The sequence below is a fragment of the Odontesthes bonariensis genome, chromosome 21 (genome assembly GCF_027942865.1).
Source record: "Odontesthes bonariensis isolate fOdoBon6 chromosome 21, fOdoBon6.hap1, whole genome shotgun sequence".
Classification (NCBI taxonomy): Eukaryota; Metazoa; Chordata; class Actinopteri; order Atheriniformes; family Atherinopsidae; genus Odontesthes; species Odontesthes bonariensis.
Window position 1 is genome coordinate 15,847,866 of NC_134526.1, and position 25,217 is coordinate 15,873,082.

Here is a 25,217-nt window from a genome sequence, read left to right on the forward strand (position 1 = left end):
CCGCATTTTGTCCGCCTCTAAGAAACAAAAGCAAATCATCTGATAAACAAAAAACTAAAGAAAAAACAATAAAACGCCTCGACATAATGAACTTAAAGTTTAATATGAACCAACAAGAACAACAAGATTAAACATTGTGGCAAAACACGTCACATCAATCATTTAACAGTTGCCACAAAAATGTCAGTCCCTTTAACTTGAAATTTCCCAGATTTCGTATGCATGATGAGCTCGATTGATTTTGTCATGGTTTTTTCCAGGGTTTCCATGATCTCATCCTAAAAGAACATCAAAACCTTTAGAAATTATTACAGTCGGAAATCGAGTTAAAGATTAAATGAATAAGACATGCGTATCTTTCTCTTTATAAAAATGGGACAAACCGTCAGTTCTTTCAGCTCGTTCAACATAACTGTTTTAGCCCGATCAAACATGCTGTTCTTCGATTCATATACATGTCTCACAATTGTGTCTCTCATGTTCTGCAGGGAGTCCTTTCCTTTAAACTCTGCAGCATCTAAAAACAGAGGATTGTCATTTTGATTTTGATTTTCATCACCAATCACACTGAATATGCTGTAAAAGTGCATATCATGATAGAGACATGCTGTATGCCACGACATCTTACTCTCATAGCATTCTTGCATGATTTCTTCGATGGTCTTTAACAGGCTGCTGTAGATCATTTTCTTGCGGTCACGGATGAGTCTGCTGAGCTTTGTCTTCATTTTGTCTTCCTAACAAAAATGGAAGAAAAAATATAGTTTACAATTATCAACATAATATGTTTACAGATTCCACCAAAGAAAAAAGCAGTAAATCTTCATTATTGGTCAGCATTTAAGTAACTTTTATTTCCCACAAAGATTATCTCAGTTTTAGCAAACACAAATGTCTGTATTTAACTGATGAACAGGATGGGGCTTTTTCTCATTCTTTACCTCTGTCTTGAGAAATATCAGCTGCAGTTCGACATCTTTGTACTTCTGAATCAGCTCCTTTGTGCCAAGTGAGAATGTGCTGATGACCCCATTGAATGCCTCACATTTCCCTTCATTTCTGAAACAAGTTTAAAGGGTTTACAACAGTAGCATACATGTAGATGTAATTACAATCTCTTATTATAATGTTACGCTAATTATAAAGATCATTAAGAGTTAGAAAATAGGCCAAAAAAGGATGTTATGTGCTCATTCAAGTAATTCTTACAGGATAGTCTTCCTGAATTCCTCATCAATGCTGTCAGTCAAGGATGAAGTTAATTTCATGTTGAAATTTATTTCTTTCCCTTTTTTGGGTTTAGTAGCTGCCATTGTTGATGACAACACTCTTCAATGTCCTGTGAAATCCACGGCCAGTCTTTCTCTGAAGCACAACATCATAAATAATGAAAGAAATATTTTTTCAACACAATGTCAAAATTCACACAATACGTACAGGGTACAGCGAGGAATTCAGGTTTCCATCACATGAACTTTTGGAGTTTTCAACCCCTTCACTAAGGCAGCGGTCAAAGGTCTGGAAAGCATCCTCCATTGCTTTTTTAACCGGGAAAAGATGATAGGTCATGTTTCTCTCAAGTTCTTCACACACCTCTGTTTCATTGCCAACCTAAAATTAAAAAACAAAACCCAGCAAAAGAAAAGTGTTATAGCAATGAAGCTATAAATATTAATGGCTTCTTTATTTGTCAGTTATCAATAATTCAACACCCTTCATGTAAAGAATTCTTTAGGGGCAAGATTCTATGTAAACCCCTGCAGTTTTAAGATTACCATTAAATATTTCTGTATAGATCTAAGATGTCAGCAATCTGATTTTCCCTTTTTTTTTAAAATAAATATCAACATAGTTCACTAAAACTTCATTAAAAGTTTCTTAATCTTACCGTTTCTCTCGACCTGGCTGCTTGAATCAGACAGAGAATTGCATGAGCACTATATTTACACGACATCCTCAGATTGCTGTTTTGCTATAATTGCCTAATGTGTGTAGCGGTTTTACACGATATATATAAAGACTTCACCTACCAGTGTCACCCAGTTCTAGAAGTTTCCTCTTTAGGAACTCTTTGGAGCTCACTGTGAACACTTTGAAACAGTCATCACAAGTGTTTCTGAGGAGAACAGAATTTATTTACAAGTTTTGCTCACATTTACTGACAATCTTGGTGTTAGATATTCTGTCAGTATTCAAAATTCATCTTTTTTGTAATTTAGTTTTTTATTATTTTTGGGGGCTTTTATGCCTTTAATGGACAGGACAGTTCAAGAGAGACAGGAAGCAGGGGGCAGAGAGAGGGGGAAAGACATTCAGCAAAGGGCCGTCCGATGCGGGACTCGAACCCCAGCTGCAGCGAGGACTGTCGTGCCCCTACAGGCGCTCTGTACATGGGACGCCTGCTTAACCCACTATGCCACCGACCACCCCAGTTTCTTCATTTTTAAAACCGTAACCATTTTCTGATTTATAGGTCCAAAAAAAAAAGTTAACTATTTGCTGTTTTTCTTTCCTTATCCACACATAAGCAGCTACGTAATACAAAGAAACAGTAAGCCAGCATTGTGGCATAAGCTGAGAAAAGTTGCAAGTTCTGCAACAGATTTCTGCCACTGGCTAAAAGCTGTCAATGAATGAACACAATGAATGTTCCCATAACCATAAGTAAACTGCCTGGAGGAGTGGTACAAGCTTAAAACCAAGGCTTTTTTCCCCCCTTTAGATACACCAAAAATGCGAAACATGTGGAGCAGATGTGCCACAGATCTATACCTCCAATTCACATAGAACATGGAGTTGTGTACGCCTCAGTGTAAAAACTGAGCTCTGTTTTTGATAGTGACTCATTTATAGAAATGAGTCCATTTAATTTATATTCAGTTTAGTTAGGTTTCACTAAACTTTCCAAGACTTATCTCATTGGGGAATACCTCCTGTTCTTGCAACTTCAACACCCTAACATGCCAAACCTCGACTAGCACTTTTTAACATTCCTGTCATACTCTGTTATAAATAGAGTTAGCACTTAATACATGGAGGGCTTCTTAATGTACTGAAGCTTGAATGTTGTCCCTTACAAATTTCTGCTAAATTACCAGATATGTATATGTACCTTCCAATAATGTGATAAAGGATTTCATTATGTGCAAACGATGTTTGAATTATTTAAATTTGCTTTCATTTCTGTCTGTTTTTCCTCTTCTAGTTACAAAAGGCATCTCAGTGGGAAGCTTACTGGTTACAACTAAGCCAGGACGTGTCAGACAGCCATTGTGTTTTTGTTAATAAACTAAAATCAAACTCTTTGTATCTCTTTGAATAATTGCGATTTCATCCCTATATTGGACTCCTTGGTCCCAGTGATTATAAAGAAATACCTTCAATGGATCCTGACTTAGAGTCACGCGGCCATTTAGTTGGTGTTTGCCATTTACTGGACTCCCCCTGATGGTTGGATTTTCTCTTTCCTTGTTTAGTTAAAAAGGAAAAAAAAGTTTGGGTTTCTCTCAGTATTGCAACATTTTCTTAAAAGGCTTAGTTCATCAAAGATAAAATATATGATTTACTGTGTATCTTATCTTTATCACCTGGGGATGGTCCAACCTGAGGATGAACAGAACAGAGTTTTATGGAGAAGCGAACCTTGCACCAACTTTCTGCTATTCAGAAACTTTTACAGGTGTAATGAATTAAAACTGTCATTCTGTCAAAGATTTCTTAAGCAAAGTCCTGGCAGTATGAGAAATGTAATAACAAATGATGCCAAGCACCTTCTTTGTCCTCGGTCACTTCACAATGAATGCATAAAGATATGTTCACTTATTAAATATTTGTAAATTTCACAATCTTTTACCTTTTAGTATTTAGCCTGGAAATCAAATACTGAACTGAGAGTGATTGGTGAATGAGTGCAGCTGGGGACAATGAATACAGGTGACATGAGTGAAATTAATGAGCAGAACATGGGGACTGAGGGGAAAACAATGGCAAAACCTAACTAAACATGAACTCAAAAACCAAGACATGAAACAATCTAAAACATGATAAAACATAGAACAAAAAACATGGGAAAACCCCATGAATATTACACAAAGTGATGTGAATTGGTGTGAAGTGGCAGCAGGGAACCACATGAACATTATTGAAGCAAAACAAGCTGTCCTGTTAGAGGGTTTAGTTTCGCTTATGGATAAACTGTACTGCACGAGTGTTTGTGCTTTGGGTGTGTCAAACTGACATTTATGTCCTGGAACAGAGTCACAAATGATAAGAGGAATGATGCAGTGTGAATGTGAAAAAAAACAAAACAAAAAAACAACAAGAGTAAAGCTGTAACCCTGAACATTCTTTTGAACACTTACATGCAGTAAGAGCCAGGTGAATCAGAAGTATGATGGCACATTGTGTAACAAGAGCTGATTATAGCAAGAACTCCAGTTTGGGACCATGCAGGAACTGAAAGAAAACAATGAAAAAATAATACATATAATGGTTTGATGCATCCCTCACACTTTGCTCCTGGGTGCTGCTATCAAGCAAACCACAACATAAATGCTTTATTACTGTTTATTTTAAAAACAGTTCCTATCGTTGTCTTAGTTGTAAAAAGACACTGATCACAGTAAAACCTTCCCTGCATTGCTAAAGCAGTTTTGACCTGTCAGGGCATTAACATGGCACCTCTGCAGGTGTACTGTGGCACCCGAATGTTGTCAGCAGATCCTCTGGGTTCTGGGAGTCGTGGGGTAGAGCCTTTGTGGATCAGACTTATTCCAGCACATCAGATTAGGTATTTGTGTGGTTTACAGGGTCTTTGTTTGTTCTTAGAGGATCCAGAGGATTTACCTACGAGGGAAAATTAAAGGAATCCACTTGCTGAATGGAGAGTTTTTAATTGTACTAAAATCGTTTGGTTGCCTGCTCTCACGCCACTCAAAAAGTTGTTCTTCCTGTCTGTCGGATCACTCTGTCTGTTGTTGTGACGATCAAAATCTGCAGTGAACACTTCATCAACACAAACGGTTATGTTATCAAGTGCTTTATACAATAGATGTACATTTTACACATTTACTCTTTTTTGAAAAAAATACAAGAAGTTCGAGAAAACAATAAAGACAAACCTCCAGAGCAAAGTGTAATGTGAACACATTTCAGTGAAGAACTATCCGATTTAGGGTTTATCTGTTTGGAAATGAACAGTCTTGAGGCAAAAACTGTTTGCTGTATGGTTAGTAAGCAAAGACAACAATAAGTCTCTTAAGATTTAAGGAATTTATTGCAGAATAATAAATTTAACTAGAGTGAACAACCAGCAATAATCATCAAACAGAGTGAGAGACCAAGTCTTACTATTCAGCCGAATAGGGTGCAGCCTCTTTCAACCACGAGGGTTTTAAGAGTGAACAACCAACTGATGCTGAGCTCGCTCATTTTATACAGTGGTGACCACGTACACATATTTATCCAGACAAATATTTGGAAAATCAACCATATGACGTTAAGCATTACTTGCTAAAGTCTTTCATGCAGTTCTGTTGTATAACAGTTCAGGGAAATTATCAAGTGTAACACAACACATGAACAAAAAAAAAATAATTTCCCTTTACAAACAGAATCAGAACCATTTGAGATCATTCTTTCTAAATATCCACTTTTGAATGACAAATGAAAAAATATTTAACAATTTTGTGCTATGTGACATGGGTACTGTAATCACATTTGAATTGATTGAGAATGGACGAAAAAGTAGTGCTAGATATTCTTTCTGTGTGAAAATTCTAACTAGAACTAGTTCCCTATTTGTGATAACTGAGAGGAGTTGAACAAGAATAAAACTCCCAAAACCTTGCACACAGCATCACTCTCAAAGAACATTGAAATATTTATACTTTGTTAAGACTCTGATAAAGAGCAATTGGTGGTCCTTCAAACACATGGGTGCCATATTGATCCTAGATACTAATTGGAATCAGTACAGATTTGAAAGAAAAACAAAAAAGAAAAGAAAAAAATCATTGCTAGTGCGAAGCTATTTATATAAAATACTTGATACTGATTTGCAGGTCCAATTTGCAGAAATTGCTTGCAGAAAGCCTAAACTCCATGTCAAAATCAAACATAAAATATGTGCTATATATTCAGGAAGTTTAAATTTACACGTCTAATGTCCCTTATTACTATATCTGCTTATAATCATATTTTAAGGCACTTTGTATAACTTGATACCCAATGTGTTGCACATCAAAATGTGCAGAATAATCTCAGCCATCACAATAGCCGCCTTCGGACAGACCGTTCTAAGAACGCAGTTATCAGAACTGTCCTACTCGAATTTCGTTCTGATAACTGTCCTTCTGTTTCAGTCTGCATTCGCACATGAATCGGGACCAGGTTGGGGCTGAAGGCTGATATATGCTTCAGACGCAAAGCCTCTGATGCTCGGACGCATAGCCTCTGTGAGCGTCAAAATCTTGACCACTCCCCCACGCAGAGGCTCTGCGCGCGTTCTCGTGCACCTCAGAAAAATCCTGACTACACGTCGGACGGACGCAAACCCACGCAGAGCTCAAGCGGAAGTGCGCAGACAAAAAGCGGCTGTGATTGGTCCTCGGTGTGCCTTTCCGGTTGTCTGTGTGGCTTCCTCCTTTGCATTTTCGCCAACTCCAATAAAAGAAGCTGTTCTTCTTCGATGTCGAGCAACTCCAGATCCATATCTTGCATACATGCCATTGTTGTTTTGAAAGATAAACACTTCCGCCACAGATTCTATAATACTAGGCTGTGCTTCCGCCGGCGCCGCCAAAGTTCTCATCACCGCCCACCGAAATTCTCGCGAGTTCTCGAATACTTTTGGGGGGAAACTGCTGTGCGTCCCTAGAAATTCCAGACCGAGGTTGCAGAACCATAACATGAAAAGTGGTTCGCGACCAGAGCAAAGCAACACGTCAAGACGATAGACGCAGAACTATAATCTGCCCTTGATGCGCCGCGCGCAGCCGTTTGCGTCAGTGACGTGTTAGCCGTTTAGCGCCACATTCAACAACAAAACAAAACCCGTAAAAGTAAGGACAGAAGAAAAAACACCACAAAGAAGCTAATATGGAGAGCGGGGAGGCCACCGTGTTTATGGTCTGCATGATGGTGATATTAATCATGGACGATCAGGCGTCTAATATCGAGGCTGGAAGAGCTCACAGAGAGAGTCAGGAGACGATACTTTTTCATTTCATGAAGGAAGAAAGGAGAGCAGAGCGCCGCAGACAAAGGAGACAACGTGTAAGTTTAACTTATTAAACACCCGCCGGTTGTGTCTGTGTCTATGAGTAAACATTTCAGCCGTGATAGCATGACGTGGGGCGTAGCTACCAACCACCACACACCTACATCAGATGCGTTCTATAGAACCATGAAAAGACCCGACCTCGGAGAAAGAGCTAAATAGTTAGAGGAACTAAGGGAGAAAGCCCCGAGTTCCTGTATGTCCGAACACGGGAGAAAACGGCCCCGCGGATTAAAGGGTTATTAGAACTGCCAAAGGTTCCTACAGTCTGAAAGCGGCTATTGAAAGTGCTAACCAATGACCTGTCCGAGAAGTCGGTGCAGGCTAACTTTGCAGACCTTTAATAAGCTCAGTAAATCTCAAAACCCACTGCATACACAGCAGACATAAAAAACAACAACTATGTAAACTGATGTAAAAATGATCAATATAAACATACAGTGCCCGCAGCCTCCGAAGTGTTAGACAACAGACACAGCAAACTTGACATATAAATGGTTTAAAAGCCAGGGAATAAAAATGGGTTTTAAGACGAGTTTTAAAAATGGGCAGTGAAGGGGCTTGTCTTATGTGAAATGGGAAGTCGTTCAGCGATGTTTAGTTGACGCTGCTGTTTCTCTCCTGCAAATCTGAAACATACAGAGTCAAAACAGCACAGTGAAACAGTGATGGCAAATAGTCACAAGAAACGTTTATATTTTTCTAAAAAATGTGAGGAATATTGAACAGCAGCTTTGATAGACTGCACATTTCAGAGCAGCTGCTGGGCAGATTAGTAATAGTGTCATCAAAAGCATTGTTAACTTTATTCAGGACAATTAACAATTAATGATAATTAACAACCAAGAGCCATTTTCCTGAGAGTTTGACCCAAAGTGTGATGTTTATACAGCTGAGCTACCTTTGAGCTGCTGCCGCTTCACATCGTAGATCTTCTTCACTGTTGCCAAATCATTTGACACTTCTTTGACAGACAAGAAAAAAAAAAGGTAAAAAAACAAAGACTTGCTGCAGATTTTTTTAAGTCAGTAAAGCTTTAACATGATTCTTAGTGTTCTACATAAATGGTAATATTTTGATGTGTCCCCTTTACCTGGGATTGAGTGGTCATCCATCTTTAGTGAATGCTCAATTGATTTCTTCATGGTTTTCTCCAGGATTCTCAGGATGTCAGTCTAATTCACCATCAACATATTTATTATTTATCATCGAGCCAAATATTGATTGCAAGAATAAATTGAATCAAAGATGAAATAACCATCTGTATGCATGTTCAGAAACTCATAGCTTTATACTGTATATTCCAGTGTCTTTCCATGAAATGACACTTTTGAGTCAGTTTTGCCTTTGGTTTTGTGGTCATTATAGTTAAAGCACATTTCAGAATTTCAATTCCAAATAAAGACAAAAAGCTTATATATGAAATGAAGATATACAGCACAAGTTTTTTTGCAATGATATCATGTTTAAATATTTAAAAAATTGGACAAACCATCAAGACTTTCAGCTGTTTGAGCATAACCGCTTTAGCCCGTTCAAACATGTCCATTGAATCTTTTAAATGACTCAAAATCTCATTCCGCATCTTCTCAAGTGAGCCCTCTCCTGTAATAGCTGCAGCTCCTGAAATAAAAAAGAAGACTGCTGTTTAATTGAGCACAATTTCAAAGAATTCAAAAGTAGATTCATATAGTGACATGCTGTACATGATGACTGCCTTTCTTACTCTCATAGCACTCTCTCATGCTTTCCTCAATTGTCTCCATCAGACTGCCGTAGATTTCTTTCTTGCGGTCACAAATGATTTTATTCATGTTTTGCTTAGTCTTTTCTTCCTAAATAAATCCAAAAAGTAAACAAAAATAAACATACATTTACAGAATTTTTATCATTTTTACAAGAGAATCAGTAAAAAAAAAACTTTCCATTTGATACTTCGAACTCTTCTCTAAATCTTAGTTATTGCTTTTCTCATCTTTTACCTCTGTCTTGAGAAATGTCAGCTGTAGTTTCACTTCTTTGTACTTCTCAGTCAGTCCCTCTGTGTCAAGTGAAAACCTGTTGATGACCCCGTTGAATGGTCCGCGTGTTTCGTCATTTCTGAAACATGTTAACAAGTTTAAATATCTCAAAATGACAGTATTGGGATGTTTGTTATAATACTTAGTGATCAAACGGTTTTATGTGAACATTAAGTTTTACAGGAAAGTCTTCCTTCAAATGACAGAAATCGTACATTTTGTTTAAATAATCTTATACAACTGCATAATGTCGTATTTACCAGGTTTGAATATTGTCCATAGTTAGAAAATCGGACACTACAGGGTTTTACGTGTTTAAGTTCTTACGGGAAAGTCTTCCTGAATTCATCATGAATGCTGTCCATCAGGTATGAAGCTAAGTCCATGTTGAGGTTTATTTGTTCTCCACCTGTGGTTCTGTGGACGCCACCCTTCTGGACAACACACTTCAATGTCCTGTGAAAACCACGTCCATCTTCCTGAGTAAAAACAGGACAAAAAGACATTTTGAACACATTCACAGAGAGTCAAAGTTGACTTGATATTTATAATTTAAATACATACAGGACGTAAGAAGGATGTCAAGTCTCCTTCACATGAACCTTTGGATTTTTCAACCCCTCCAGTAAGGCATTTATTTAAGATCTTGTAAGCCTTCTCCATTGCTGCTTTAACTAAGGTGAGTTGATGCCTAATGTTTTCCTCAAGCTCTTCACGCGCCTCTTTTTTTTTGTAAGCCTAGAATTCAAAAAGTACAAACAAATACAATAATAACTATTTGAAACAATATAGCTATACATTCTAATAGTTTCATTATCTGTTTACATAACTTTGTTGTTTATGACTGGTCTAGTCATGACTAATAAGTAGATCAACAACTTTCATTGAAAAGAAATACTTTGGGGTAATATTTGATGTCTTGAATTAATAGATGGTCATTAAAATATTATTGCAAGCAGAGGTAAGATTTCAGAAACCTGGCCTTCCCATGTTTAATAAATGTTTAATTGATATTATATATTAAAAGTCTGTATGTACGTTACTGAAACTTACAAATTTGCTATGAGTTTGCTCTGCTTTAGTTTTTGCATAAATCTGACTGAACATATAAGAGTTTTAGTCTGCTCTTCTCAGCGGGTGTGTTGGAGTGCTATATTTTTTTAATTTCCTCATAATTAATTTAATTGTGAGAAGTATATGATATATGTATATAAGCCTTTATAACCAAACTCAAATCTGTATTTCTCTAGAATTCTATCCTTAATCTATTTGACCTCTTTTTGTTAATATTAATAACAATGAATTAAGTTTTATTCATGATCTTACTTTTCTCAAGCTGGCCCCTTGGATCAAAGAGAGAATCCCATAAGCTCCAGACACATAGTTTAGTGTCTTTGAGTCATTGATTTCTTTCAGAAAGTTCCGGAGCTTGGGTATTTCTGTGAAAACAAACCCACATTTACATGACATATTTTAGGCAGTCAGATTACTGTAGAGCTATGATTGTCTGCTATCAACAAAGTTTTCATGATTATACGAAGACTTCACCTACCAGTGTCCTCTGGATTTAGAAGTTTCTTATTCTGAAACTCTTTGGAGCTCACTGTGAACACTTTCAAACAGCCTAACCCACCACTGAAGTGTTTCTGGGAACAAACATTTAATCAGTTACACCCATAGACAATATTTTTGATAATTGTTTTTGTCATTACTCAAAGTTCACCTTAATCACAGTTAGATTGCTGAATCCATTCTTCACTCTATTCTTGGCTTTTTCGTTTCGTTTCACTATGAGGTCCCGAACTTCATCTTCTGAGCTATAAGAAGATACAGTTTTAGTTTTTTTTGCATAAATCTGACTGAACACTTGGTTAGATTTTTGCTCTTTTTCCTTTTCCATGAGTTTTAGGCTACCTTTACACGGAAACGATCTGAAACCAAAACGCAAAAGTGGCGTTTCGTTTTCACTTTTAAATCTGCATTTAGACGAGCGTTTTAGGGTGAAAATCTGCGTGCATACGGAAACGCAAAAGTGTGTGACGTTTCATATTTATCGATGCAGTAAACACCCACAGCTGTCTAGGTCGCCTGCTCTCTCTATGAACTTCAAGAATTTCGAGAACGTAGTTCATATTTTTGGTCTGTTCTTTACTACTCTCACTCATCATTGCTGTTATGTGATGAAATGACTCTTGAACGTCAATTACCACGAGTTGAAAGTCCGCAGGGACGGACATGTTGATAGCCTACTGATGTGTTTCCCACGGTTTTCTGGCGCTTTATTATGCTTGTCACTTCATTTCTATGTGACGAGAAACGCAGTTTTGCGTTTTTCATCCTTTACACGGTGGCGCGACAGTGGAGCGTTTTCAAGAATTCCACTCTGGAGGGCGGTTTCATTTTTTTGCGTTTTCATGCCCCCAAAACGCCGTTACCATCTAAACGATATAGTGCATTCGCAAAAAGGTTTTGCGTTTTTAACCCGTTTTCGTTTCCGTGTAAAGTGCCCCTTAGTCAGTCCTTAGTAGGTCTGTTGCAGTGCTATATTTTCTAAATTTAAATTGAATTAATTTAATAGTGCTCCAGGGGCTGGTTAAAGCTGTATGTGTGCCTTTATAACCAAACTCAAATCAGTATTTCTCTAGAATTCTCTCCTTAATCTATTTGGAGAGTTCCTTGGTCTTCATTATAGTCCTCGTTAGCCCTTTTATTCATTGGTCCTATATTAAATATTAAAATTTGTGTATTTTATTTAAATCCATTACACTCTGTGAAAATCGGATAGCATATAAATCGAAATTCCAGTTTGAAACAAAACAAAAACTGCTACAGAGAGTGAATACGTTCACATGGCTCTTTATATAGTTGCTTGCTTCTTTGACGAAGCGCAGACCGAGCAGTCCCCTGCTTCCGAGCAGTAAACACCTTGAAACAGGTGCGGCTGTTGGCAGGCGGCAGAGACTTTTTCCTGGAGAACGATTTTGTGATGCAAATGTATTACTCTTTTGAACGCATATTGTTTTGAGAAGCAAAACACTTTATTTTTGTGGCCCCAGAAAATTAGCAACGCCAAAACTCGTCTGGAACTCGGCTCACAGTACGCAGTAGGGGGTAAGTCAATGTCCATGCATGATTTTGCTAGTATGGGATGTCATACAGCTGCATGTCAAAAGAGGCGAACTATCCCTTTAATCAAGAGTTTAACTTGGATATTGTATTTAAATGTGTACATCTTTTTTCACTTACTGATGCTTAAAATCTACAAAAAGATCAGACTTGGTGCAGATAAAGTGAATGCGCTGACACTCGCCACCATTTCCAATAAGACGACCAGCCCTTTTCAGGATCTTCCAGGATTCTTTGTCAGCTGCTGCTCGTTCGATATCAGTGACAGTCCACACAGTAGAGCAGTCTCCAACAATCTGAAAAGGCATGATATTGTGTGATTAATAATGATGAATCATCACTGCTTTCTTAAACAAAAAAAATCTTGAAAACATTACAATAACCAGATTAAAGTAATATGTAAAACAGTTAATTGCCTTTTTCCAGAATTGATCTCTGCTCTTGTTGCAGTCCCCATTTCCAGGAAGATCCACAATCGTCACATGTTGGAGAAGATCATTGTTTGGCACCTTGATAGTCACACACTTTACAAGTGGCCAATACGATCTCTTTACTTCTCCACTTTCTTCTTCTGGGTCATTTATTGTGTATTTGACTAATTGGTCAGACAGCTCGTGAGCCTAAAATTAAAAACAAATGTAAAGCAGTGAAAGGTTATTTAATCCATGCTTGTTGACAGTGCTCAAAAAACTGTATAAAAGAAATTGAGGCACATTTGAAAATAAAAATAAAAATAAAATTCTGAGAGAATACCATGACAAGAAATCAAATCAGTATGGATGTATACTGTATAGATGATGCACTTGGAGAGTAACCCTTAGGAGTCTGTGGGCATTGCACGTTTATTAATTTTTTTTAGCAATTGAATCAATCACAGGTATCAATTTACATATTTTATTTTTTTGTGTAAAATAATCTGTTGTGTAAACAGTGGTTTTTGAGATTTACCTACTTATTATCGACCCAAAAAGTTCCACATGGACCGACTTCTTGGGCAGATTATTGGTTAGTGCTTTCAATGTGATAGCTGAGATTATATTTCACATTTTGATACCCAACACATGGGGTATATGTAGTGCTTTAAAAGGTAATTATAAGGCAGACATAACAATAACAGACATTTATATTACAGCTTCTTAAAGCGATACAATGTAACTTCTCAAAAAGCCCACTATGGAGCTCCCCCTACAGGCTTGGAGGTAATGTACGGTTACACTGTCGTAAATACAACACCCTTTCGCTTTCACGTTTCACGTTTGTTGACGAACTGGCGAGGAGTCAGAAGGTGCAAGCTATGTCGACCGAGAAGGTAAGAGTAATCAAATATACCTGGGAGCGTGAGAGGGGTCTATTTGTTTTTGCGGTAGGTATGCCAGAAAGCAAGTCGAAGTACTTCCGCTCAGCTCCCGGGCCGGTCCAGCAAAGTTACATAGCGCAGTTTTTCCAACTCAGACCCCCGAAGGGCATAGGAGACAGGCCAATCGTAATATTAAAACTCATTCTAGCCGCACAATTTTTTTCAAGCTGTTATTTTAAGGTAGAAATGTTAAATAGTATTGCTTTAAGGGTTAAAAAAAATAAATAATAATAATTTTTAAAAACCTGGCTTGCTCTTCAGCAGAAAACAGCATCATAATTTTTTTTTAAAGATCATTTTGAAAAGCCTGACAAACATTGAGAAAACATTATTTAGCCAAATTAGACCAAGATAAAGTTGTTTGGCTCAGATAGTGCTCCGTATGTTTGTCATGAGTCTGATCAAGACCACAACAGTCAGTCAAAGTGCTTTACATAAAATAAAAGTATTGCAGCAGGGAGTGTAAGAAGCATTAAACATACATAAAAGAATATAAAAAGAAAGAAATAAAATTATTAAAATGAAATTAAAATGATTAAAAACAGGCAACAGTCGAGATAAGTTAAAGATATAGTGCAGATTTCATGCATAGACACATGAGAAAATAAATGTTTTAACCTTGATTTAAGAATGTCTGCATTTGGTGAAAGTTTAATCTCCACTGGCAGTTTGTTCCACTTGTTTGCAGCATAACAGCTAAATGCTGCTTCTCCATGTTTAGTCTGGACTCTGGACTGGACCAGCTGACCTCAGTCCTTGGATCTAAGAGCTCTGCTAGGTTTATATTCTCTTACAGTGAATGATTGTTGAGGATGGGTAAGGGCAAAGATGGACTTATTGTTAGCTTTGATGTTAGCTGTACCGTTATCCTTATTTGTAAGTCGTTTTAGATAAAAACGTCTTAAAAATGCATTGTAATGTCATCTAATTTACAAAGAGTACTCAGGATCCATCCATAAGGGCTGTGTTGTTACTATTTCATTATAAATCTGGTGTGTACGTGTAACAGCTGTCATGTAGGTGTGTCGGATACCGTCAGATCCTGACAATGTCATGAGTCCATGGTTATTTTCAAAATGCACTCCAAAAGCAAATTAATGATATTCAAATAGTTTATTACACAAAAAGGAGTGGGAAACAGAATATCTCTCCAGATATTTGGATCACCAACATTTAGTATTGAATCATTCATCAGAAATAATAGCATTTTGCTGACTACTGTGGTGAGCAGCACACTAAACTACAAATAATTTGATGTCACTTCCAGTAGACTGGATGAAATGCTTTTAAGCAATAAATAACTTGATATTAGAGCTTACCGTATTACTAGTCAAAGTTTTCTTCCTGGACTCTAGGAATTCTGGAATTTCTCCGAAATATAGGTCGTCCATAAGGTTTTCAGAGAATTTTGTCTCCCTTTCCTTTCCATACAGTGCTGACAGCTTTTCGTCAATGTCACGCTTTTCATCATCATCGTCATCATCACCGTCATCATCATCATCACCATAATTTTCCTGATGCGCTGTATTCTCAAGAAACTGACACATCAACTTCACCTCACCTCTCCACTCCTAAAATCAAAATAAAACAAAACCAAAAAAGAAGCATCTTAGTTCTGTTAAATTATATATAAAAAGCGGCTGTATACTGTGATTCTTTAATTATCTTCAAACAAGAGTTGGCATATTAAAAATGTACTTTACCTCTTTTGTGATGAACTCGATCTCTGCTTCATACTTTGTGTTGGACATGTTTGCCTCGACTTTTATCATGACTGCGGTACATGCACTGACACTTCCAAGGGATAAAAGATTCTCCCCGATGACAGTATTTATCAAAGCGCTCTTTCCGACCCCAGTTTTACCAAAGACACCAACCAGCTCTCTCTTGTCTGTCTCCAAATCCTTGATTTTTTTCCTGTTAAGAATTTATAATCAATAGGTTCATTGATTGACCTTCACCATCCATACATTGAAAATATATTTCAAAATCAGCATACTTTAAACAGACATTTATGTTAAATGGTTTTACATAACAGTGCCTCTAAGATAGGGCACAGTTTGTCATTGAATCGTATCATTGAACTTTTCATTTTCTCTTGAAGTCATAAAGTTTTATGCCATCTTTTAGCACTGTTGCTTCACAGCGTAGTGGATGATATCAGTGCTTTTAATCCATAGCATCAGATATCTGACCTGGACAGATAGTAGAGCATTTGCTGCTGTGGGTGGTACTGCTAATTCACATGACTGAAAATATACACTTTCTAATCAATCAAAACCTTTTAATATTGCATTCAGAACATCAGAACTGTCTGAGAGTTTAAACTGTTGCTGTAAAAGAATTTAAACGCCAAGATGGTTCATGATTTATAAAGATATTCCTTATAGTTAATCAATAATGATAATCAATAATTAGGCACACTAATGATTACTCATTAACACTGTATAAAATGTAAGTAAAAACAGAATAACATTTTTGTAAATCTAATAATCCAATATTTTGTTGAATTTTATGGCAGTAACATAACTCAAGAAGTTGGGATAGAGCTTTGTGTACCACTGTGTAGCATCCCCTCTTCTTGTATCTACAGTCCATTTTTATCTGATACAGGATTCATAGATTCTAGTCTGACAAGTAAATCTCAGGCTAACTAGTTCATTAAGTTGGTGATGGTTTTTGATTGTGCCAAGTGGTTGTCCATTATTTTGGCATACTCAGGTCATTTATTATTGGCGTCTTTTGTTCTCAGACACCACCTTAAAACCCTAAATACTTATTTATTTGATTCTTTACACAGGACAACTATCACACTCAATTGTAAGGCTTTATGATCTGATGTTCCAAGATAGAGAGAACATTCATAACTGTGCTCATTATTTGTATATTTGACTGTGGACAGAGCTGTTTCTTTCTGTAGGCAAACTAGGCGAATGCTCAGGGCCCTCTAGCCACCAGGGGGCCCCAAAGCTGCACGTTGCACATTTGGTCGGGAAAAAGTTTGCCGCATAAGGCTGGCCTCAAAAATAAATTGATTAATCAAAAAATGGATTAAAATAAATATACAAATAAACTAAACCTTTGTTTTTGTATTTTTAATCTGTATGTAAATCTGTTGCATCATGTGATGTTGAAAGAAGTTCTCATGTCACCAAGATATTTTAATATTTATCAAAAATTTTATGTGAAAACATTTTGTCTTCTTTTGTCTTGACTTATTGCAGAGTTGTGCTGCTCGTTTCTCTTCCGTGCTAACATTCATCCACAGTTTAAATTAACTGCATCAGCAGCAGAACTAGCCTAGCAAGCCAGACCCGTACAGCAAAAAGCTGTACAGGGGTCTAGTGACGCTGGATAGCAGTGTGGGCGGGATAAACGGTTGTCTGTCAAGTTGCCTCTGCACTCAACGCCACGCAATAGGATGGCGCAACAACCAATCAGAGCGATGAAGAAGGATTACGTAGCAAGTAGGCATGGTACGGTTTTGGTGGACGCTCCGAACCGTACGGTTTGCTTCTCACGGGGCGGGGCGTGTGCAAACCGTACGGGGTCCACGGTTTAATTATTATTTTTTTTGTGTCCAGACGTTCGGCGTTCGCATTGTAGCCCGTATGTTAGCATGTGGTTTCAATTCGCGTCAAAGAAGCGAAAGCAAAGAGGTGTGGCGGCATGCACAAACACGGCAAGTGGAAGTTTTGAAGGCGGGCCGTTGCTGGCAACAAAAGCGTGGATCGAACGATTACGACATGCAAGCATTGCAAAACCCGTCTTGCATACGCTAGTGGAAACACTTCAAATATGTCCGGCCATTTGCGCAGACATCACCCAAGTGTGTCAGTGGAGGGGAGGAGAGGAGAGCCTGCCAAAAAGCCCTTTACATTCAGCGCTGCATTTAAACAGCCTCTGGCTGAGGACACCGCAAAAGCAAAATCAATTTTCAAAGCCATTGGTTTATTCATTGCGAAGGACATGCAGCCCTATAGCATGGTGGAGGCTGAAGGCTTTAGAAATATGTTGAAGGTGCTAGAGCCACGGTATGCCACTTTTTTCTCATTTCTATTGTGGTTGTCCTGTAGATGCCACCAGATGGCAGCAAACATTCCTGACACTTTTTTTGAGTAATAAATGTAAAACATGTTGAAATCATCCATTGTCTTCCCTCTTTCTCTCTCAAAATACTAGCTTTCTGGTAGTAAAATCTTTTCAGCGATTATTACAGTGTTCCACTGGTGTAATGGTGTGTATTATGGGGCTAAAAGTAAAAAAAAGTAAAAAAAAAAACAAAAAACCGTACAAAACCGTAAACCGTAGACCTCAAACCGTGATACACACCGAACCGTGAGTTTTGTGATCCGTGCCACCCCTAGTAGCAAGCTGGTAAATTAAACTTTTACCGTACCCGTTGGGCAAAACTCCGAAAACGTCCTTTTTAAAAAAACTTAAGTGCAGTTATCTGTTCATCTCGCAAAGAAAACTGTATATCTAAATTTTCTAGAGTCGCTGCCAAAGCCAAATCAAAAGACTGTTCGCTGGGCGCAGCCATTGTTTACCTCCCTCTGGAACTACACACTGAAACGTCGCACCTCTGTCGTCATAAGGTAGCCCGGTCTCCGACCCCGCTCCTCACGATTTGATTGGCCCGATTAAGTTTCGATTTGCTGCCTCGCAAAACGACCACAAGTGACTAGACTAGCCCCGGAGCAAATTCAATTTGCGGTCGCTAGGGGCGTCTAGATTTTTAGGCTACAGCAGAACCGCTACATGACTCAAAGCCAGGAGGCTTTATCCACTTGAGGGCCCAAAAGGGTGGACGGCGAAGCTAAGCGCTCCACCCCAACAAAAAACGTTTTGAAGAATTCATCAAGTGGCCGCCACATTTTCAACAATCTTTATCCTTCAACCACTGTCAAGAAAATGTTCAGAATTTTCTTCTGAATTGTCCTAAAATTATATTTATTGGGGTAAAAGGGGGTGGTAAAAAGTACTTGTAACCTCTCCTTCTGAGCTAGGTCTGGATCAGACTACTGACGTGATGTTCAGCCAGAAGAAGACAAATGCAGCCACCGGCAACAGGATTGGACCAGAAGAGACTGAGCTGCACTACACGACTCTGCACATGATCATCCTTTCCATTTTCTTTGTCAAAATTGTCAGTTTATTACACTTTATTGTATCACTACTCATTGGGGTATCTCAACAAGGTCAAATGTTCATATTCACACGCACACGTCATGATTAAATGTTGTGCATTGTTTAGTGTTTTGTTACATTCCTTCTGTTGATCAATGTGGTCAATTGATCTCTGGGATCCGTTTCACAAAGCAGGTTCAACAAACTCTGAGTCTATTCCTGAACTCTGAGTTGATCTACTCTGAGATAGAAAACTTTTCGGTAGCTGAGCAATTGTCGATTATTTTATTTCGTAAATTACCGGCCGGAGATTGCACAAAACTCACGAAGCTAACCAGAATGACTTCTGTTTAAAACTACAACTCCCGGTTTAATAAAATGCCTTCCGTTTCAACTGAAATCCACAAATATTTGACGAGTGTGTATGAGAGCTTTTACTAGTGTGTATGAGAGCTTTTTACTAAAATATATGAAAGGTACAGCTTTTCACTAGTTTATATGAAAGCTTTTCAGTAGTGTATATGAGAGCTTTTGAGTAGGTTATATAAGAGGTAAATGTTTTCACTAGTTTATGTGAGAGCTTTTCGCTAGTGTTTGTGCAAGGTTTTGAGTATAGTATGTGGAAGAGTTTAATTTCATATGTGTATATGGAAGTTAATTCTGATTTATGTCCCTGGTGGACCCTCATAGAGGTACCTCATTTTGATCATGTTTTACACTGTAAAGTAAATATTAAGTGGCCATTTCACTGTGCAGTTGTTTTATCCCCAACATAATGCTGTTTTCACACACATAAATGTCTTCTCATCTATATCATGTTCTGTTAAATAATTAAGCCTATTTAAACTAACACAGACTTCTACTCAGCTAAAAGAAAGAAGGCAGATGCCTGTAAAACCAGCAAGGTGGCCCAGCACCGCCACCTCTTACGGAAGGGCAGTGGCTGAGGGAATCCCTGGAGGGACACAAGTGTCTTTATAAAATATAATAGGCCTATATACACTTTTTTTAAGCCTATTCATACAAATATTTATTTGTCTTTTATGTCTTTTTTTTCTTTTGTCCCAACAAAATTCTGATGGTGCCGCTCAAAAAGATAATTGTCTGTAAATGTAAAAACATCAATGCGCGGTCTGATAACCATCTCCTGACGAATATTTAATTCTCTGCGCAGTAATGCTGCACCTTCATCCACGGGATCGTTGTCAAAAGGACATGCCATGTTGGTGGAAAAAGTCGCCTCCTACTGTGCCTAATGGACTTCTAGAAGTAGAAGAACTCGCTCTGCTGACTGAATGAATGAATCAAATGGCGTGTGTGGCTGAAAGAGGGCGGAGACAGAGAGAAACTCGAGGTTTCTTGAATAAAACCTGGTCCCGACCAGGTTAGGTTCATAGAGTCTGTTACTACGGTAACTGACCGAGAGGTTAAGTTACCTCTCTTTAGCCGCATTCGGACAGAGCAGTTCTAAGAACGGTCCTCCTTGAATTTCGTTCTGATAACTGTCCTTCCCCAGCGGAAGTGTTTCAGTTTGCATTCAGAGAGAGTCAGGAGACGAAGGATCAAGCGCAGGCCATACTTCTCCATTTCATGAAGGAAGGAGAGCAGAGCGCCACAGACAAAGGAGACGACATGTAAGTTTACCTTATTAAACACGCGCCGGTTGTGTCCGTGTCGTATGAGTAAACATTTCAGCCGTGACAACATGACAAGGGGCGTAGCCACCGACCACCAAACACCTACGTCAGATGTGTTCCTATAGCACCCAGAAAAGACCGAGCCTCGGAGAAGGAGCTGAAATGGTTTATAGGAACTGAGGGAGATGGTCCCGAGTAGTGCTGGGCGGTATGACCAAAAATACATATCACGGTATTTTTTCACGGTATCACGGTTTCACGGTATATCACAGTATTTTTTTTTCATGCATAATTAGGTGTTCACAGCATTTTCTACAGATTGAGAACAGAATTAAAAATTAAAATAAAAATTGTTCAAAATAATTCCTTCGTTAATAATTGGTCACACAGAACTTTATTGTATTAATATTCACATCTTCATTGTAAACAAATTAATAACATAGCTCATTACACTGGTCGGACTGTTCAGCTCTGTTTCAGACTGATACCTCCGGTTCAGACTGATCCTCATCCTCAACACGCACGTCTCTTTTTCAATCGCGGAAAATATTTTTCAATACTCATCTGGATTGAAGCAGCAAACATTCAGTGTAAGAGTTTAAAAAACCTACTTTATTTGATTCACAGCTGCTAGTGTTTTGACCTCGACAACCCAACTACATTTTTTTTTTTACGGCAAACTTGCGACTAGTTAACTTTATAAAGAAGGCGTAATCGCTTGTTTGCTATGGGTCGGGTCGGGACAACATTGTATTAGACTTTTTTATGTGTGATTTTATAAAGTTACACGTGATACCAACCTTTTGTGAATTTCGCCAGCCGTCTTCTTTCGGTTGAGCTAATCTAACGTGACGCTGAAGCTAGCAAGCTTCCAAGCTTCCAGGGATGATCTCGCTGATGGAGACACACGCGGTGTGCACGGAGGGGAGGGGCTGTGTGTGTGTGTGTGTGTGTGAGTAGGCTATGCGAGAGAGACGCATGACTGACAGAGACGGAGGGAGAGCAGGGAAATGAAATGCAGCTTAACGAATACGAGTATTTTTTAAATATCGTTAAAAATAGACAGTAAACATGCGTGTTTAGAAGCGCAACACTGAAAAGGGTCCCGTCTCAAACAATGTCGCGCGACGCAGCGTTCCCCCCGTTGTGTAATCAAATACACCGGTATAGCGGTATATTAAAAATTCATATCATAACGAAATTATAAACCGGTATTCGGTGTGAACCGGTATACCGCCCAGCACTAGTCCCGAGTTCGGTCTCCGGAATGCGGGAGAAAACGGCCCCGTTCCTTAAAAGGTTATAGGAACTGCCAAAGGTTCCTACAGTGAGAATAGCCGCTTTCGGACTGTAGGAACCTTTGGCAGTTCTAATAACCTTTTAATCTGCGGGCCGTTTTCTCCTGTGTTCGGACATAAAGGAACTCGGGGCTATCTCCCTCAATTCCTATAACCATTTAGCTCCTTCTCCGAGGTCGGGTCTTTTCAGGGTTCTATAGAACGCATCTGACGGAGGTGTTTGGTGGTCGGTAGCTACGCCCCTTGTCATGCTATCACGGCTGAAATGTTTCATGATACCACAGACACAAGCGGCGCGTGTTTAATAAGTTAAACTTACACGTTGTCTCCTTTGTTTGCGGCGCTCTGCTCTCCTTTCTTCCTTCATGAAACGAAGAAGTATCGCCTGCGCTCGATCCTGACTCTCTCTGTGAGCTCTTCCAGCCTCGATATTAGACACCCGATGTGATCGTCCATGATTAATACCACCATCATGCAGACCATGAACACGGTGGCCTCCCCTGCTCTCCATATTAGCTTCTTTGTGGTGTTTTTTCTTCTCTCCTTACTTTTACCGGGTTTTGTTTTGTTGTTGAATGTGGCGCTAAACGGCTAACGTAACACGTCACTGACGCAGACGGCTGCGCACGCCGCATCAGTCCCGACCTGGTCCCGACACATGTGCGAATGCAGCACTGCATGAAAAGAGGGATTTGTGGATGTATGTGGCCCCTTACATGTCCGCATACGTTAAGCCCCTGCATTTGCGGTGGTAAAAGTGAAAACTTGGCCCAAGTTGTCGCAAATTGACCTGGCAACTGCTCCCCCATGCCCCCCTCCCCTCCCCTACTTAGGAGAGCCTTTAATATGTAAATGCCAGTGATCAGGTCAGGAGCTGCCACAGTCATTTTCAAGTGGGGTGGGGTGGGGTGAGGTGAGGTGGGGGGGTGGGAAGGCCTGTTTCTACACGTTCCTCACCATCACCTCCAACTCCAGCCAAGTTTGTTGCTGTGTTGTCTTGAAAAAGAAGAGGTGCACGCTGTCTGCTGGTGACAGGTGATGCATATCTGTTTTTTTTTCTCCCAAACACCTCTTTTGTAATACCGCTTTTTGTGGGCAAAATTCAAGGATTCAAAGGTTTATTGTCATATGTGCAGTTAGAAACGTGTTTCCCTGAACAATGAAATTATTTTCTTTGTTGCCCGCACTGGATGTCCAAATGTATAATAATAAAGATAAGATAAAGATAAAATAAGCATGCAACAACAATATTCTAAAAGGTTTCTTAAATAAAATAGAAATATAGAAATAAAAATATAGAAATCTGGCCTGTATACATAATGTGCAGTAGTGCGCTCAGTGTTTTATTGTGTATGGCTTAATTCGGTGTCACAATGGTCACAATATCGCCGAGGTCTTTTCTTTGTCCTTGCAGAGTCCATTTTTGTGTCAAAACAGTGCAAATTGCCAGCTGTGGTCAGACAACATTAAATAGCAAAAGGACGGGAGGTTGTCTCGCGAGTATTCCGTGTAATGACGTCTACGCATATGATTGGTGGAGCTTAACGGCTCGCATAAGCTCTCGTTCAATCACGTATGAGAAACATTGTGTCGTGCAGTGTAAACAAAAAGTTTAAGGAGCAGATCTGGCGGCAGAAAGGCAGACAGAAATCGCTGAGGTCCTGTGCTGTGAAAAACTACCCTGGTTTGCGGAATACAATGGCTGGAAGACGACTTGCTTTCAACTCCCCAGCAACTCTCTGCGGGTCTACAGGTTTGTGTGTTTTTTTCTACTTGCACATGACCATTTGATTGTTTAATTTTAGTCTTGTTGACACTGTACAGCACTTGGGACAGTTCTCGCTGATTTTAAATGTGCTGTATATTAAACTTACTTACTCACTTGCTTACAGGCAGATAAAATGAAAGTCCTGTTGAATGCTATGAGCGGGATGTCTCGTATGGTGGCCAGCACTGTGGATACGGTCGTGGAGAGGGTTCTGGAGGGAATCGACCAGAGATTCGCTAGGTTGGAGGCAAGATGGCCGTCGAGAACGCACTGGAGTTACATTGCAGAGAAGTTGAAGAGCGCACAAGAGAAGGCGGACACAGAATTGCGTTAAGAGTAGGTTGTTGACTGTGGCTTTAGGCTAAACTCAACTTAATTGTGTCCATCACGTGAAAACCAGTGTGAGTTGCTTTATTTAAAAAATGTATTTCGAGTTTTCAATTTATAGGAAGCAGTTCGCCGCCTGCATAACTCACCGTGGCATTATAATCCAGGTCAAGGGTAAGAATCAGTGAATGTTCTCCCAATATCTAGTTGAGTTGGACCCGATGTTACGTTACGTTAATGCAGTTTTTTTTTATTAACCATAGGACTATTATTTTTACAGGCTACTGTCACCTCACAGTATGGATGTAACGAGTCGCTTGAAGGAGGCGGTGGCAAACAGTCTGAACTTCAGAGAGGTAGACGGGGACACTATCGAGGGTGAGCGGCGCTGACTTTTACCACGGCTCTGGCACTGACACTTTTAAGCACTGGTCATTTTATTCATTCCTCTTGTTTGTTTGTTTTTTAGCTGCGTGACGGACCTGTGTGCTGTGCTACAGGCGCGTCTTGAAGCCAACCCGAAATACTCACAGTCTCACCACAGAAGAGTGAAAGAGAGTAAGAACATATGACAATATGACTTTTGTTACTTTATAGACAAGTTGTCAATATGCTGTGCATGGATAGACTATGTTTTGATTATTTATTGGTTATTCCAACAGCTCCCAGAAGCCAGCCTCTGATCCAGGATGAGGACGTCTGACAACTCCCGCAGACCCTGCAGGGACCGGAGTAATGCGAAGAATGCGGATTCCAAACGGCGGCGTTTAGGCTTATTGTGTATATTGTAGGCTACAGCAGTGTGTGTGTATATAGTTTTCAATTCTTTATTATCAACATGGTTCTTATTACAATGTAAGCTATGTACATTGTGTGGTGTGGCAATAAAAGCGCTTTAAAAAAAAAAGTTTCCTTTTTCATTTCCTCAATAGATTCACGTCATTCATGCCTGCATTAGCCTAGTCATAGTGCAGCTTATAAGAATGACGTGAATATATGAAGTACACGAACATCCCAGGAATATTAGTAATCATAATCACAATTATTAATCATAATTGCTGAATGATATGCCCATATAAAGTATGCATATATTAACCTAATTGGCCAATGGGCGGTCAGCTTTACAGGAGCTTTTTTATGTAATCACGTGCCTTTTTCGTCCAATACCATCGAGGCCAGTGAGAGGTCCAGGCACTCTCACAGCGGGGTGCTAATCGCTGGGCCATTAGCACCCCGCTGTGAGAGCCCGCCGCAAGTTGGGTTCGTTTCCGACG

At 39.1% G+C, this 25,217-nt stretch overlaps 1 protein-coding gene and 1 long non-coding RNA gene across 2 annotated transcripts in view; both read right to left on the minus strand.

Annotated features, from left to right (window-relative positions):
• Window positions 1-319: 319 nt before the first annotated feature.
• Window positions 320-25,217, minus strand: part of LOC142371779 (nuclear GTPase SLIP-GC-like) — a 30,894-nt gene continuing 5,996 nt past the window's right edge. The window contains exons 4-15 of the mRNA XM_075454513.1: window positions 15,487-15,700; window positions 15,103-15,354; window positions 12,843-13,046; window positions 12,547-12,722; window positions 11,024-11,117; window positions 10,853-10,946; window positions 10,627-10,739; window positions 9,865-10,038; window positions 9,628-9,779; window positions 942-1,059; window positions 629-737; window positions 320-517 (exon numbers count right to left, since the gene is read on the minus strand). Coding sequence (XP_075310628.1) covers window positions 327-517; window positions 629-737; window positions 942-1,059; window positions 9,628-9,779; window positions 9,865-10,038; window positions 10,627-10,739; window positions 10,853-10,946; window positions 11,024-11,117; window positions 12,547-12,722; window positions 12,843-13,046; window positions 15,103-15,354; window positions 15,487-15,700 — 1,891 coding nt within the window. The 3' untranslated portion in view covers window positions 320-326. The remainder of the gene's footprint in view (window positions 518-628; window positions 738-941; window positions 1,060-9,627; window positions 9,780-9,864; window positions 10,039-10,626; window positions 10,740-10,852; window positions 10,947-11,023; window positions 11,118-12,546; window positions 12,723-12,842; window positions 13,047-15,102; window positions 15,355-15,486; window positions 15,701-25,217) is intronic.
• On the minus strand, window positions 7,576-8,715 carry LOC142371781 (uncharacterized). Its single transcript, XR_012768117.1, has 3 exons — window positions 8,373-8,715; window positions 8,181-8,243; window positions 7,576-7,908 (listed from the first exon to the last, which is right to left on the minus strand). It is a non-coding gene; the product is annotated as an uncharacterized LOC142371781 (long non-coding RNA).